Source organism: Rhopilema esculentum, chromosome 16 (genome assembly GCF_057945365.1).
Source record: "Rhopilema esculentum isolate cy_ngs chromosome 16, ASM5794536v1, whole genome shotgun sequence".
NCBI classification, from domain to species: Eukaryota; Metazoa; Cnidaria; class Scyphozoa; order Rhizostomeae; family Rhizostomatidae; genus Rhopilema; species Rhopilema esculentum.
This window is the reverse complement of record NC_142830.1, coordinates 11,924,289-11,937,793: the sequence shown is the minus strand read 5'-3', so window position 1 is coordinate 11,937,793 and position 13,505 is coordinate 11,924,289. Positions and strand designations below refer to the sequence as shown.

Genomic DNA, 13,505 nt, shown 5'->3' with positions numbered 1-13,505 from the left:
CATTTTTGTGATACTAACCATGTAGGTATTGCGAAGAATAGCTTCCTTAATGAAAATATGATTTTGGCATAGTATTTAAAAGGTTTTCAATCAAATGTCGAACGACTGGGGCATTGAGCTATATAGAAGGGTCCTTACAAGTGTTAAGAATCGTAATCCCATGTCCAGTGTTGGTGTTATGTCTGGTAGCACTTTCCTTAATCTCTTATTCAAAGTCGCTCACAGTTATGTAGGACAAAATGATTCGTTTGTTTTTTAACACCACTTAACGGGAGCTGTCTAAACTTTCTCCAGATGGAGATCATCGTATCTAGACCGATAACTACGTACACTGTAGTCAATATCTTTTCAAACCTGCTCTACCTTGGTCTTATCGATAAATTCTGGAGCGACGAACTCAAAACTCACTCATTTATTCTGCAGCTTGTGGTGGAACGCTAACAGCAACAACTGGAATTATTAAACCTCCGACTACGGGCGGACAGTACTTACCGAACCAGAACTGTACATGGCAGGTAACCGTAACAAGCGGTACAAAGATCAGACTGACATTCACCCAATTTGCTATCGAAGGAAGCACAGGCTGTACAAAGGATTACATACTCGTGAGAAATGGTCTAGCTGCAGATTCGCCCATTATAGGCCGTTACTGTGGTTCTACTACACCATCTCCAATTGTAACTAGCAGTAACAGAGTTTCTGTGCAGTTTGTAACTGATGGAACAACCCAGTCATCCGGATTCATGGTAAACTATACCCAGTTCGTTCAAGGTAAGGTTCTGCCTTGAAGTTGAAGTTGTTGTTGAAGTTGTTGAAGTTGAAGAACAGCTTCTGTACTGCCTTCGTAACTAAGAAGCTTATAAGCTAGAACTTTTATAAGGCAAGTGACGAATTCATTGTCGTACTACCTTCGATAAAGTGCTCTATAGAAAGCAGGCTAGCCATTCCCCAATTTTTAAGGCTAAATTTTGTAGTATTCCAGCATCCTTTCCCGGTACAAGGTGATGAAACCGGGTTTCCCAAGTACTTATCAAAACAACGAGAATTGCTCATACACAATATATCCAAATCCCCAGAGACCGAGAGAATCTGGCTTGATTTCAATGTTGCTTTAGAATTAAAGCCAGATTATGCCCCGTAGCCTTAATGCTCAGGATTCTTAAATTTAAGCTATTTTCTACAAATTTGTTTCTGTTTGGAGATAAAAAGGTGTTCTTTTTATTTTCTACTTAAACTTTTTTCTACTTATCACTTTTGTTGTTAAAACTTCGTACTGATCATTAATAAACTTTTTTTTGCCAGGCTGTGGAGGGCAACTCAGTATTTCAGATCCTCTGGCAATAGGAAACCTATCTTCGCCAAATTACCCTACGAATTACCCAATTAATATAGAATGTACATGGGTGTTGAATGTGCCGGCTGGAGACACCATCCTGTTTACCTTTGTGGACTTGGATATTGAGACAGGTGCCGGTTGCAGGTGGGACTATGTTGAGCTTAGAGACGGTGGCACGTTAGGTAGCAACTCGTTGGGTAAATTTTGTGGCAGCAGTGTGCCAACACCGGCACGCTACATCTCAACTGGGAACCAATTGTTCGTTAAGATCAGATCGGATGCATCCGTCACTGGGCGTGGTTTTACAGCTTCCTGGAAAATAGGTCGGGAATAAATAATCTTTTCTAGTTTTTATTCAAAACGCATTTGCAATAGTTCCTCTGCTCTTACTGGATTTTACAAGAAGATTTCTTGCCTTTTCTGGCTTGAAAAAATGTCTGTTCAAGCACAATTTTTTGTTTTTTGTTTGGTTCAACTTTTAAAAACCTTAAGATTTTAAAGCGATTTGAGGTTTCCTATTTTACTTAGCAACCCTAAATTTGTAATTTTTCCTGTTCTTTCTATTTCATTTTTTTTATGTTGGTAACTTCAAACATTGAAAATACCTCATGTTTACAAATCAGGTTGCGGAAGGACATTTACCGCTGCAAGTGGCACAGTTACGTCTCCTGGTTTCCCAAGTACATATCCAAACAACAGGGATTGCTCATACACAATACAGATCCCAGAAAACAAGAGAATCCAGTTGGACTTCAACGTTCTCAGTGTTGCTTCTTCTCCTCCCCAGTGTACTTCAGATTTTGTTGCTGTGAGTGCACATTTTTTATATGAGAAACACAGCAATCAAGTGAAGCTAGGGTTTCGAAGCCTTTCCAATAGTAACTGCCCTAGTCTAGCCTGACCATGTTTCTTAAAAGTTTCTTGATTTTCAGCAAATCTGGACGCGTGTGTGTATTTCCTTGTCACAATATGAATTCAAGTAAATACCTGTTTAAGAATATCAATCCCAGGCTTGTTTTTCTATTTTAGGTGTAATCCGACTAGTTTAGACCTAAGATTGAATGCCTTTGTTGGTTCTTGTTCAATCTATTCGTACTTTTATGTATATGTTATCATATTCGACTCCTTCAATCTTTTAGTCGTTTTATATTCTAATTGCCATTTGAATTTAAAGGATTTTGCTTTATCTTGTTTATAAAATAGAGACAGATTTTCCATACTTTAATAAACACCAATCACAATTTCTTCCATTGAACTCCACGCATAAAAATAGACTCAGTCTGGATGTCAAACGTAAACATGGTTGATAATTCGATCAGCCCTCCTTCCCCCTCTTGATTCCTCCATGTGATTCATGTTATGTCTGATTTTGGTAGTTTTCTTTCGTAGATTCATGACGGCATGAATACAAGTGCTCCCCTGTTGAGCAAACTATGTGGAAACACTTTACCATCTTCCATTCTTACAAGTGGAAGGAATGTGCTTATAAGGTTCAAATCTGATTCATCTGGGGTCGGTAATGGATTCAGAGCTGTGTACCAAACAGTCGGCGTTGGTAAGAATGATGACACTTACAGATTTGCTTCTGTTGCAGGCCTAATTTTAGCAATGAAGGCATTTTAAGATCAAACTATTTTTCTCTTGTGATTCTTGGAAAATGTCCGAAATCTATTATGTAATTGCTCGATCTTTTCTTTTCTTCTCTAATCAGCTTGTGGCGGAAGTTTGTCTGGAGACACTGGCACATTTACGAGTCCCGACTACCCGCGTGCCTACCCGCGCTCAAGAGTTTGCACCTGGGTTATTACTGCACGAGCACTGCATTCTGTTCAACTGAGGTTCACCACATTTAACATGCAGACAGGAGCTCCTTGCAATACTGTAAGTTTATCTAGCTTAAATAGTAAAATTTGACATCATACCTGCTCGTAACAGGACGGTATCAAAACGGTGTGTAAAGAAGATCATAATTTTATATTGCCAGATTGCTCCTAATCAGAAGCCATATTTAAGGGGAAGACAGAGTTTTTTCGTCAAACAAGAAATTATGGACTTATAAAAAGCACTAAAAATAAACTGAACTATAATATAAGTTTTGAAATGAGTGATGTTAAAGAAACAGGATAAAGAGAAATTACAGTAAGTCGAAGTCATTCTGGATCCCGTGTTTAATTCGTTTAATTGATATTTCTGTGAAGTGCATGTAAAGAAGAGCAACTATCCTAAGCCAACTGAAAGGATTCTTTCCCCGCTGTCCCTATCCAACCCATTTTTGCTGTTAGGTATCCATTAGTTAAGAAGAGGCGAGAGTCTAAATTATGGGTCGAGCCTGACTCTTATTACCGTAGTCAAGTGCAGCTGGGCACTTTGGCATCCAACGTTAGCAAATGTAATTTGTAAAATGTAAAATTTGAGATCTTACAAAAATATCTTTTTTAAAACAGGATTACGTTGAAGTTCGTAATGGCGACAGTGAAGCTAGTCCTCTCATTGGCCGATACTGCGGTAGTGCTCTCCCCGCGCTGCTTAACTCCACTGGTACAAAAATGTTTGTCAAATTCGTTTCAAACTCGGATTCTACTCAGCTATCTGGATTCTCAGCTACATACAACTCATACCTTGCTGGTAACTATTTTGATATCAAAACAATCTTTTGTTGGTGCAAACCTAAAAATTGGCTTTGAAAATAGCAAACATTTGAGTATACTAAAGCTTTTTGTCTGACACTCTTCAGAGTATAAAACGTCAAAACATTGACTGGGCAACCTCATCAGTCAATATGCTCGCGTTTCTGCTTGGCCAATTTCGATCCACAACTGGGTATCTATATTTCCTAGCGTAGAGTTTTCGATCTATGTTCTGACTTTTTATACTCTGAAGAATGTCAGACGAAAAGCTTCAGTATACTCAAATGTTTGCTTCTTCCAAAGCCATTTTTATGTTTTGATATTTCAATCTTGATTTTATCTGAGACTTTCAGACTCTGAAAGCACTGGTAGTTTTCCTGCCATAAGGAAAGGTTAAAATAAAAAGGTCCTACAATTTGCGTCGTTTTAGAGAAGTCGTAACCGATAATGATGTTTTAAAACTTTCGTAGCAAATATTCCAGCTAGAGTCTATGAGATATGCCGGCAAGAGAAAGTAAATTCCTTTCTTGCCATTGACAAAAATTTACTGCATTGTTTGTTGAGGATGCGTCACTAATCAAAAACAATGCACTAAAATAAAAATTTCGAAGGAGCTGTTCTTAACACTGTGACAGGATTTATATCTCTTTAATATATTTTCGTACGGCTATAAAAACTTTGTTTTTTTCTACGTATAATTGTACGGGAAAGCTCCAAGCTGCAACTCTGAGGTTAAGGCTTAATGCGATCATTCGGCAACATGCATGTTCAGCTCCCGACCCCAAACACCATCACGGCATCTAGTTCAGTTCACAAATCTTTGTTCATTAACCATTTTCATTTACTGTACTTATTTTTACTTTTCTTCTCCTTCAGGCTGCGGTGGTAACTTGATAGCTGAAGCAGGGAACATAACCACCCCCAACTACCCCGGCAATTACCCAACAAGGGTGGAATGCGTTTGGGTTCTCACCGTTCCAAGCGGAAGTATTTCAATAATTTTCACTGATTTCTTGATAGAAGACCACTCGAGTTGTAACTACGATTTTGTTGAAATTAGGTGAGTATATTTTGGTATCAATTTTTCCCCAGCTGACGCAATAAAATTTTCAAGTCCTTTCACATACATATTGCTACCGAGTGAAATACCCGACTGGTAACAAAGACTTCTATATGTCATAGAAAGCTGAAACAAATCATTCTAAAAAGCACTTTTCGCCCGAAACTCTTCAGAGTAAAGAACGTTGGATAATGTTTTGCAAACATCTTATGCTCTATGAGCAATAAACATATATACATACTCCGTTTTGTTTTTTCAGGGATGGCAACACAAACACTTTCCCTCAAGTTGGAAAGATCTGTGGATCAACTGGCTTAGGCTTTAATTACACATCCCTCGGCAGATCGTTGTACATCAAATTCAGGTCTGATTCGTCCGTGACCTCCCGTGGTTTCAAAGCTTCGTGGACAAACGCGGGCTCTGGCCAAGGACGTAAGTAAATTTGAGCGAAGTCGGTGCGAAGTTTAATAGAATGGTTTTGCGTCGAGTCTCTTTGCTGTTGGTTCTAGGATTTATGAACAAGGCCGAGACAACTTTAATGTCTTGCAACAGATTTGACTGATTTTGCACATTTGGAGGCATATCGAATGTTCTATATGACGTCATCATTCACGCGTTACGAATAGCCCTTTAAATCAAATAAGCGTCACTGGTTTTTCACATCTACTATTATATGGTCTGTTCAAGTGATTATTGTACATATGTACAGGGTTTTACTAACTAGGGTTCAGAAAATAGATGGCGCTAAGCCTCTAACTCCGAGATTCCCATCATTGTCTTTAACAGCACAGTGGATATTTGTTTTCTCTCTCTATGTCAATGTATATAGCGTACATTTACTTAATTATTTATGTATTTCTTTCTTATGAATTTTGTATTGAATTGTTTGTTTGTTTCTTCTCAAGAGATATTAAAGAGGAGGGGCTGACATCGGAGCCTAATGCAAGAAAGCCCATGGGTTTCAATACCAGGAACAATTAATAAGTTTTGAATTTCGTATCAATATTGCTAATTCTAGCAACATTTAATCAGAGTGTCTTTGCTTACCTCCATTTAGAATGTGGTGGTATTCTTCCCGTGGCAACGTCTGGAGAAATCACGTCACCGTCATACCCATCACCCTACCCACCCAATCTGAACTGCATTTGGCTGATACAGGTCACGACCGGCTTCCAGGTTACTGCAACCTACACTGAGATCGACATCGAGCCTTCTTCGCAATGTACTAAAGACTACATTCAGCTGCAGAATGGAGCCGTGTCAACGTCTCCTTCGCTGCACAAGTACTGCGCAAGGACATTACCGGCTCCGACTTCCTACCGTAGCTCAAGCAACATCATGAGGGTTACATTTAAAACGGATAGCGCTGGAAACGGACGTGGATTTAGGCTGCGCTACAACCAGACATTAGAAGGTAGTTCAAAAGGCGTCTTTCCTTATCCTATTTATTTGTCGTGCTTACTTTGCTCTGTATAGTTTGGTCGATCTTAATGCATCGATGGGATGCATTCTACTCCAGCAGAACATTTAACCTAACTTTTCGAGAGTCAGGTTCTTCTAAGTTCTTATTGTCAATGTGCTTATGGTCATTTCAGGCCCCACGGGTTCCTATTCCAATGGTTTACTTCTTGCTTTTGAAGGAGAAATAGCCAAAATATTTAACATGAAAACATTCCAATTTAATTCTCCTCTGAGGTCAAGCACAGGTACAAATTATCCTTAGTTAAAATTCATTAATTATACCTGCTATATTAACAGCTTTTAATATTTCTCAGCCTAAGCGCCGTTCCTGGGTAAAGGTTGCCTATTCAAAGAAACACAGGCTTCTCTTTGTTTGGATTTACTGTAGGAGCTAAGATTGTCCATCCCAATTATTTTAATGGTGAATTTTATGCTCGTGGCTTCAAAGTTTATATCCATTCTATCGCTGTATTCTAAATCTCTATTTTTCTTTTTATGGTTGAATTTGCTTTTATGAAAAGCTCTTTATCAGTTCTAAAGTTGCTTCGATATTGAGTTCTTTTGGAATAGGTAGTCTCTTTTATCTGAGCTCAATTTTTTTCAATAGGCTGTGGTGGCGTGTTGAATGCTCCGCAGGGTACGATTGTCAGTCCAGGCTTTCCAAACAACCATCTCCACAACCTTGAGTGTGTTTGGATCATCAATGTTCCATCAGCGGATAGAATTGTTCTTTACTTCAATGGGTTCAACCTGGAGAATGGAGCAACGTGAGTAGAATCTCCTTGCCAATAAAATTACTCCAATTAGATCTCGTTGTCTCAGTTTGTCTCGATTCACTAAAACTTATGTTTGAAAGCTACTCAACTGAGATTCCGAAGGAAAAGATCTATTGCTGTTAGTACAATTAGCTGTGGTTCTCTTGTCTATTATTCTGATACTAGGCGTAAACGTTTGTTGCACCTTGGACCTAGTGGGTTGTCAGTGTATTGCTCCAGCGCCTGGACATATATTAATGGTACTTGACGATTGTATGATTTTCATCTTTACATTCAGGTGCCAGTACGACTACCTAGAGATCCGGGACGGCGGAAGCAGCAGCTCTACCCTTTTACAAAAGCTTTGCGGTCAAAATGTTCCCGCACCTGTCAAATCTTCAGGAAACTCTTTGTACCTTCGTATGCGAACTGATCAGAACACTGCATTGCAAGGGTTCAATCTTACCTACTCCACAGGTGATTGTTTCAAAAATTCTGCTTTATTAATTTGGTTAAAGACTCATTGCTAACAATAGGCCTTTGCGAGCGTGGCGACGGTCCAAACAATGGCAATAAACTTCTATAGATTAACCAAAACTGATTTCAGACAGTCTAAAAATGCATTATGGGATGCTTGCGTAGCGCAATGGCTCTTTGTTAGCAATGAGTCTTTAAGGGTATTATCATAACTCTTCCAACTAAGACATGACTGTTCTATAAAGAATAAAATTAAGCGAATGAAGGCCTTCAAGTTATTGACTTCAGCTGTTTGTAAACAGTATTTGACCCAATTTATTTGCGTTCTGCAATCGTTCCTCTTTGAATTGTGCCAGTTGCAGTATCTAGGCCTTAATGCAATAAAATGTAATAAACAAACGTTATAGGATATGTTACTGAAATCGTTCAAATCTCTCTGCGATTGAACAGTGCATACACATATCAACGAGAGAATTTAGTTGTTTATTTCGCTTCAAATGTCATGGTCGTTGTGCATTAGAGTTATTTGTTCCTGTTTCCTCATCATCACTTGCTGTACTTTTTCAGTAATTACTGTTTTCTAAAGAGGATTTATTCGTATATTTGTTCATTATTTTTGATGATTTCTGCTGCTTCTTCTGCAGACTGTGGTGGCAACATCTTGAGCCGCAGCGGAGTAATCGAATCACCAAGGTATCCAAACGCATATCCTCCAAACAAGGACTGTGAATGGGGAATCCAAGTGACTTCACACTACCGCCTGAAGCTCACCTTTTCACAGTTCTCACTGCCAGCTCCTGGTGTTGCTGGTTGTGATGATTATGTTCAAGTCAGAAATGGCACCACTGCTGTGACACCGCTAATTGGAACATACTGCAACCGAGGACCATCTCTGCCTATCCAGACCATGTCCAATCAGATGTATATGAAGTTCCACTCTGATAGCAGCACCAATTCATACACGGGATTCAGTGCTGCTTTTGAAGCAGGTGAAGTTCCACTCTAGATGTCTTACATCTCCTTGTTCCATACTTGAACAATGGATAACCGTAGGCCTTTATGCAGTCCAAGGCCATTATTTCTTAATCTAATAGAGAAGTGTGATATTTTTCTACATTTTCGTCAAGATTAATTTTAAGCTGCAAATCTAAAAGTTGTTATAATTATTTCAGTGTGTGGAGGAATCATTACCGATACTAATGGAGTGATCAGCGCGGCACCAAAAACAAGCGGAGGCTACCATCATAACGAGATATGCACTTGGCTTATTCGATTCCCTGTGGGACAGCGCGTTAGTATTCAGTTCACGAGCTTCCGGCTAGAGTATACCGCTGGCTGTCTATATGACTATCTGGAAGTTAGAGATGGCGATAGTATCGGATCACCAATTGTGGGTAGATTTTGCGGCTCAATTGTGCCACCCCCATTTATCAGCACAGGCAATACGCTGAATGTGACATTCGTTACCGATTATTCAATCAGTTTTGATGGATTTTCAATGAGATACACCAATGCCGGACCAGGTATGTTAAAACTTGGTTTTAATACGCTCTCTTCTCAACTTTATTTCGCACACGCCAAGACATGAATCTCAGCTGCTTTTTTATCTTGCTATTTGGATCACGCGATGACAGTGGAAATTTCGCAAAAAGACTTATCATGGGTTTGGGTACTTATCATACAATGTATCAGTACTGTAGCTACTGTTTTTTAGAGGAATTCAGTCATACAAAAATTTTGAAAATCCTTTGTTTCCATTGATACCTCGTTTGTTGCTATGGTTCTCAAACAATGGTTCCATCGGTGTAGTGCGATCCTTCTTACGGTATTCCAATGTAATAATGTTCATTGCATTGTAGACAGCATTTACCTTCCATGTCGCATTTTAAAGAAAAAGTTCTGTCTTTTAGCCTGTGGTGGAGATTTGAATTCGACAACAGGAACAATAAGCTCGCCAAATTACCCCAACGCGTATCCACATAACGATGTCTGTGGTTGGGTCATAAGAGCTCCGGCTGGCCAGAAAATCAGAATCTCGTTCACAGCATTTAGTCTTGAAAGTCCAACCGGGAACACTTGCCACGATTTCTTAGAAATCAGAGAAGGAAGATACCCAACTTCGCCTCTCTACCGAAGGTAGTTGAATCTCAACCTTTATATCTCTCAAAAGCCCATCCATACACACTTGATTGGAGTTGATATTAAGGTGTATTATACGCAGTCGATTCAATAGCTTTACTTAAAAAGCACTATAACTCTATATCATAAATGTTTATACTCAAGAGTGCCGAACTTATAGTTAGGAAGGGGGGCTGTGCTGTAGGCAAATTCAACGGACCACACCCATGCCCACGCCCAATATACTTGCAATCGTGTTTAAGACTCTCTGTTGTGTCAAGGAATCATTTAAACTATTCAATGACACAAAAAGACTGATAAGAAACTGCTCAATCATGAGAAATCTATTATATCACAGAGGGTTGCCAACAGAGAATTCGTCAAACCAAAATGAACTCACTAGTTATGTAGGGGCTGAGCCCCCCCCCCCCCCTCCTCAAAGATCTCTCTGAATTTTAACAAGGGGACAGAGCATCCCAAAGCCCCCCCCTCCACGGCAACACTATATAACCTTTAAATATGGATCTTTTTTGCTCGGTAGATACTGTGGTAACAATGGACCAGGAACCGTTACTAGCACTGGGCCCTCGATGTTCATAAGATTCCATACAGACTCAAGCATCAATTCAACTGGTTTCACGGCTACTTACCAATTTGTACAAGGTAAATGCCACTTTTAGCTAACATGACTACTTTCATCATCAAAATTTTAACCATAATTGACATATTCAACTGATAATTGAAAAATCTCATAACAGCGGACTGTGTATTTTTTAAGGCTGTGGTGGACGACTAACCGCCGACACGACCGCAAAAACCTTTACCAGCCCAAGCTACCCCAGCAACTATCCAGCCCCTGCTTATTGTGAATGGCTTATCACAACGGATTCTGGCTACAAAATCCAGCTGACATATAATGATTTCCAACTGCCGGCTGCTGTCAACGGTCAATGTGGCAGGTAAACCAATCTAGATTCCTTTTTTATCTTTTGGTTTTTCAGTCATTTAACTTTCTCATTCCCAACAGGCAAGTGGTACTGATTTGGCAACCTCAACAGTCATGTGCTAGCGGTTCTGATTAACCTATTTCGAGCCACAACTGGGTAGTATCAATTGTGCAGCCGTTTCTGTCGAATAAAGGTTTTGGTTTCAAAAGCTATGATTTCTTAAATCGCTTTGTATTCTTGCATTCCTGATCTAAAAGTGTATATTTTATTTCAATATTCAGCTCGTAAAACAGTATCTTGCTAAGAATAACTGTTCAATCTAGCAGAACCAAAGTTATGATTATCCCCCCTCCCAATATCCTTATCAAAAAAATATTTCTTTTTAAAAGTTGGCCTAAAATTTAACACGCTTGTATCTCTTTGCTTACTCAACTCCGTCCTTGTTGTAGTAACTACCTCCTCGTTCGAAACGGACCGTACGGAAGCTCGTCAGTAGGAAATCGCCTCTATTGCGGATCAACAAGACCACCTCAGTTTATAGGAGATACCACGGCATTAAGAGTGATATTCAATGCATCAACAAGTGCTAAAGGATTTTCAGTTTCTTACCAAAAAGCAGGTAATTAGCAATGGTAACCTAGACCTTCTCCATGAGCCTCTGTTTCGCTACTGTCTCACTTGACGGACGCTACAACAGAAGAAAACTAAGGCAGTAGCGAAACAGAGGCTTATGGAGTAAGTGTAATGGTAACCTACTAATTTTTCCAGTTTCGTTCTGGTGATTCAGTGCCTTTCTGTCTTCTTTTTTGAATCTTTCCAAACATTTGTCATTTTTTGCTATACTTACATGGCCTAATTAACAAAACTCTTAAATCAATTTATTATGGTTGCATCATTAAACGCGCCTTTCGGTATCGCAAATATCATTTCTTCTTTCTTAGCAAAGACAAGGCTTTATGAATTGAGTGAATTGATTTCACAACTGTTAAATAAAATATACCAAAAGTGTATTAGTTGATATTTTAGTCATAAATTACCTTGTTGCTGTTATTTAACGAAACGAATGCATATTCTCATGACAAAAATTATTATCCAATTGTTCCTTGACCGCATGGAACTATAAAAGCAAAACTCTTAGAATATAATCAATGCTGCAGAGAAAAAATATTAAGGCCATGTAGAAGATTTTTGTTCTTCTTATACAGCTGATTTGATCGTTTTGACAAAGTGAGCGATTAACATGGTTAGAATGACTTTATTTTTTCAGCTTGCGGTGGCACATTTATGGCGAACAATGGAATGATAACATCACCGAATTACCCATCATTCCACCCTGTTGATATCGAATGTGTGTACAAGATCACAGTGCCCGTAGGCAACAAGATACAGATGTATTTCAGGGAATTTAACATCGAGGTTCATTCAAGATGCCAGTACGACTATCTGGAGATACGAGATGGTAGCAGTGACAGTGCAACGTTGGTTGGTAACAGGACATGGTGTGGAAACGTCCTACCGCCCTCAATTGTCAGTAGCAGTAATAATTTATACATGAAATTCAAGTCAGATCCTTCTATTACAACTGCCGGTTTTGCTGTTTCCTATACATCGTCTACAAGAGGTGCGATTTTAAATTTGTTGTATGCAATGTTGTTTTGATTTTAACGATACATTGATAAATCAAATGATTTTATTAATATGCGAAAGGAGGCCGATATTTGTGAACCAAAATCCCATTTTGCAGCAAACAGTTTTAATGATGTACCAAGTTTCAATTTGACGTAGTCTCTTGACATTGCATAGTTTGGCGACTTGCAAATTTCAATACTTACCTTTAGCTAAGGAACTGGAAAAGCTATCCTCATTGTACATTTATTTATGTGGTCTCACCTCATGCATTAACTTTTACAACCAATGATGGATCAAATGCCAGCATTGTGCTTCACAGAAAGGTTCTTGTTGATCCTTTACAATGAGAACTTTGAAAGCTCTTTATATATATACTTTATATATATATATTTTATCATATTCGCTTTGAACGAATGTATCCCTGTTTCATTTGGTCTCTCTCTCTTCTGGCCTCTTTCATTTTGCCTCTTCGCATTGGCCTTTCTCCTCTGCAGTCTGTCCTATTACCTTTCTCCTCTACCTTCTCTCCTCTACCTTCCCTTCTCTACCTTCCTTCCTCTACCTTCTCTCACCCACCCTCTCTCGTCCACCCTATCTCTTCTATCCGTTCTCCTCTACCCTTTCTCTTCTACCCGCTCACCTCTGGCTTTCATGTTTGATAGTAGCGGGTAGCTGAGTTCTAGTTGCTAAAACTCTACTACGTTTCCAAGAGGCTTGAAGAAGACTGCGGAAATCTCATCAAGATAATCATCATTGCCCATTTGTTGTTAAGGGAAATATAATATTTATTTGTTCTCTAGATTGTGGAGGAGACTTGAACAGCAAATTCGGAGCAATCACAAGTCCATTTTACCCCGTGGGATACAATGACAATTATAACTGCCAGTGGAAAATAACTGTTGGTGTTGGAAAGAGGGTCCACTTGAAGTTCTCTGATTTTAATCTACCCTATTCTAACGCATGCTCCACAACAGATTACGTGGAGGTATGTCTTACTTTGATTTGGCGATTTTGATTTTTACTGATGACGTAATACAAGGCAAGGCTAGATTGATTTTTCGGTATATTTTTGTCTATAAAAACCGATTGGTACAT

At 39.1% G+C, this 13,505-nt stretch overlaps 1 protein-coding gene across 1 annotated transcript in view; it reads left to right on the top strand.

Moving 5' to 3' along the window:
* Nucleotides 1-13,505, top strand: part of LOC135682783 (cubilin) — a 53,247-nt gene that overhangs the window by 37,651 nt on the left and 2,091 nt on the right. Inside the window, exons 24-42 of the mRNA XM_065197819.2 lie at nt 424-771; nt 1,303-1,659; nt 1,960-2,144; nt 2,726-2,891; nt 3,048-3,217; nt 3,781-3,961; nt 4,840-5,023; nt 5,283-5,455; nt 6,081-6,437; nt 7,092-7,251; nt 7,538-7,716; nt 8,361-8,705; nt 8,889-9,239; nt 9,627-9,852; nt 10,376-10,497; nt 10,613-10,793; nt 11,231-11,400; nt 12,049-12,402; nt 13,211-13,395. Coding sequence (XP_065053891.2) covers nt 424-771; nt 1,303-1,659; nt 1,960-2,144; nt 2,726-2,891; nt 3,048-3,217; nt 3,781-3,961; nt 4,840-5,023; nt 5,283-5,455; nt 6,081-6,437; nt 7,092-7,251; nt 7,538-7,716; nt 8,361-8,705; nt 8,889-9,239; nt 9,627-9,852; nt 10,376-10,497; nt 10,613-10,793; nt 11,231-11,400; nt 12,049-12,402; nt 13,211-13,395 — 4,394 coding nt within the window. The remainder of the gene's footprint in view (nt 1-423; nt 772-1,302; nt 1,660-1,959; nt 2,145-2,725; nt 2,892-3,047; nt 3,218-3,780; nt 3,962-4,839; nt 5,024-5,282; nt 5,456-6,080; nt 6,438-7,091; nt 7,252-7,537; nt 7,717-8,360; nt 8,706-8,888; nt 9,240-9,626; nt 9,853-10,375; nt 10,498-10,612; nt 10,794-11,230; nt 11,401-12,048; nt 12,403-13,210; nt 13,396-13,505) is intronic.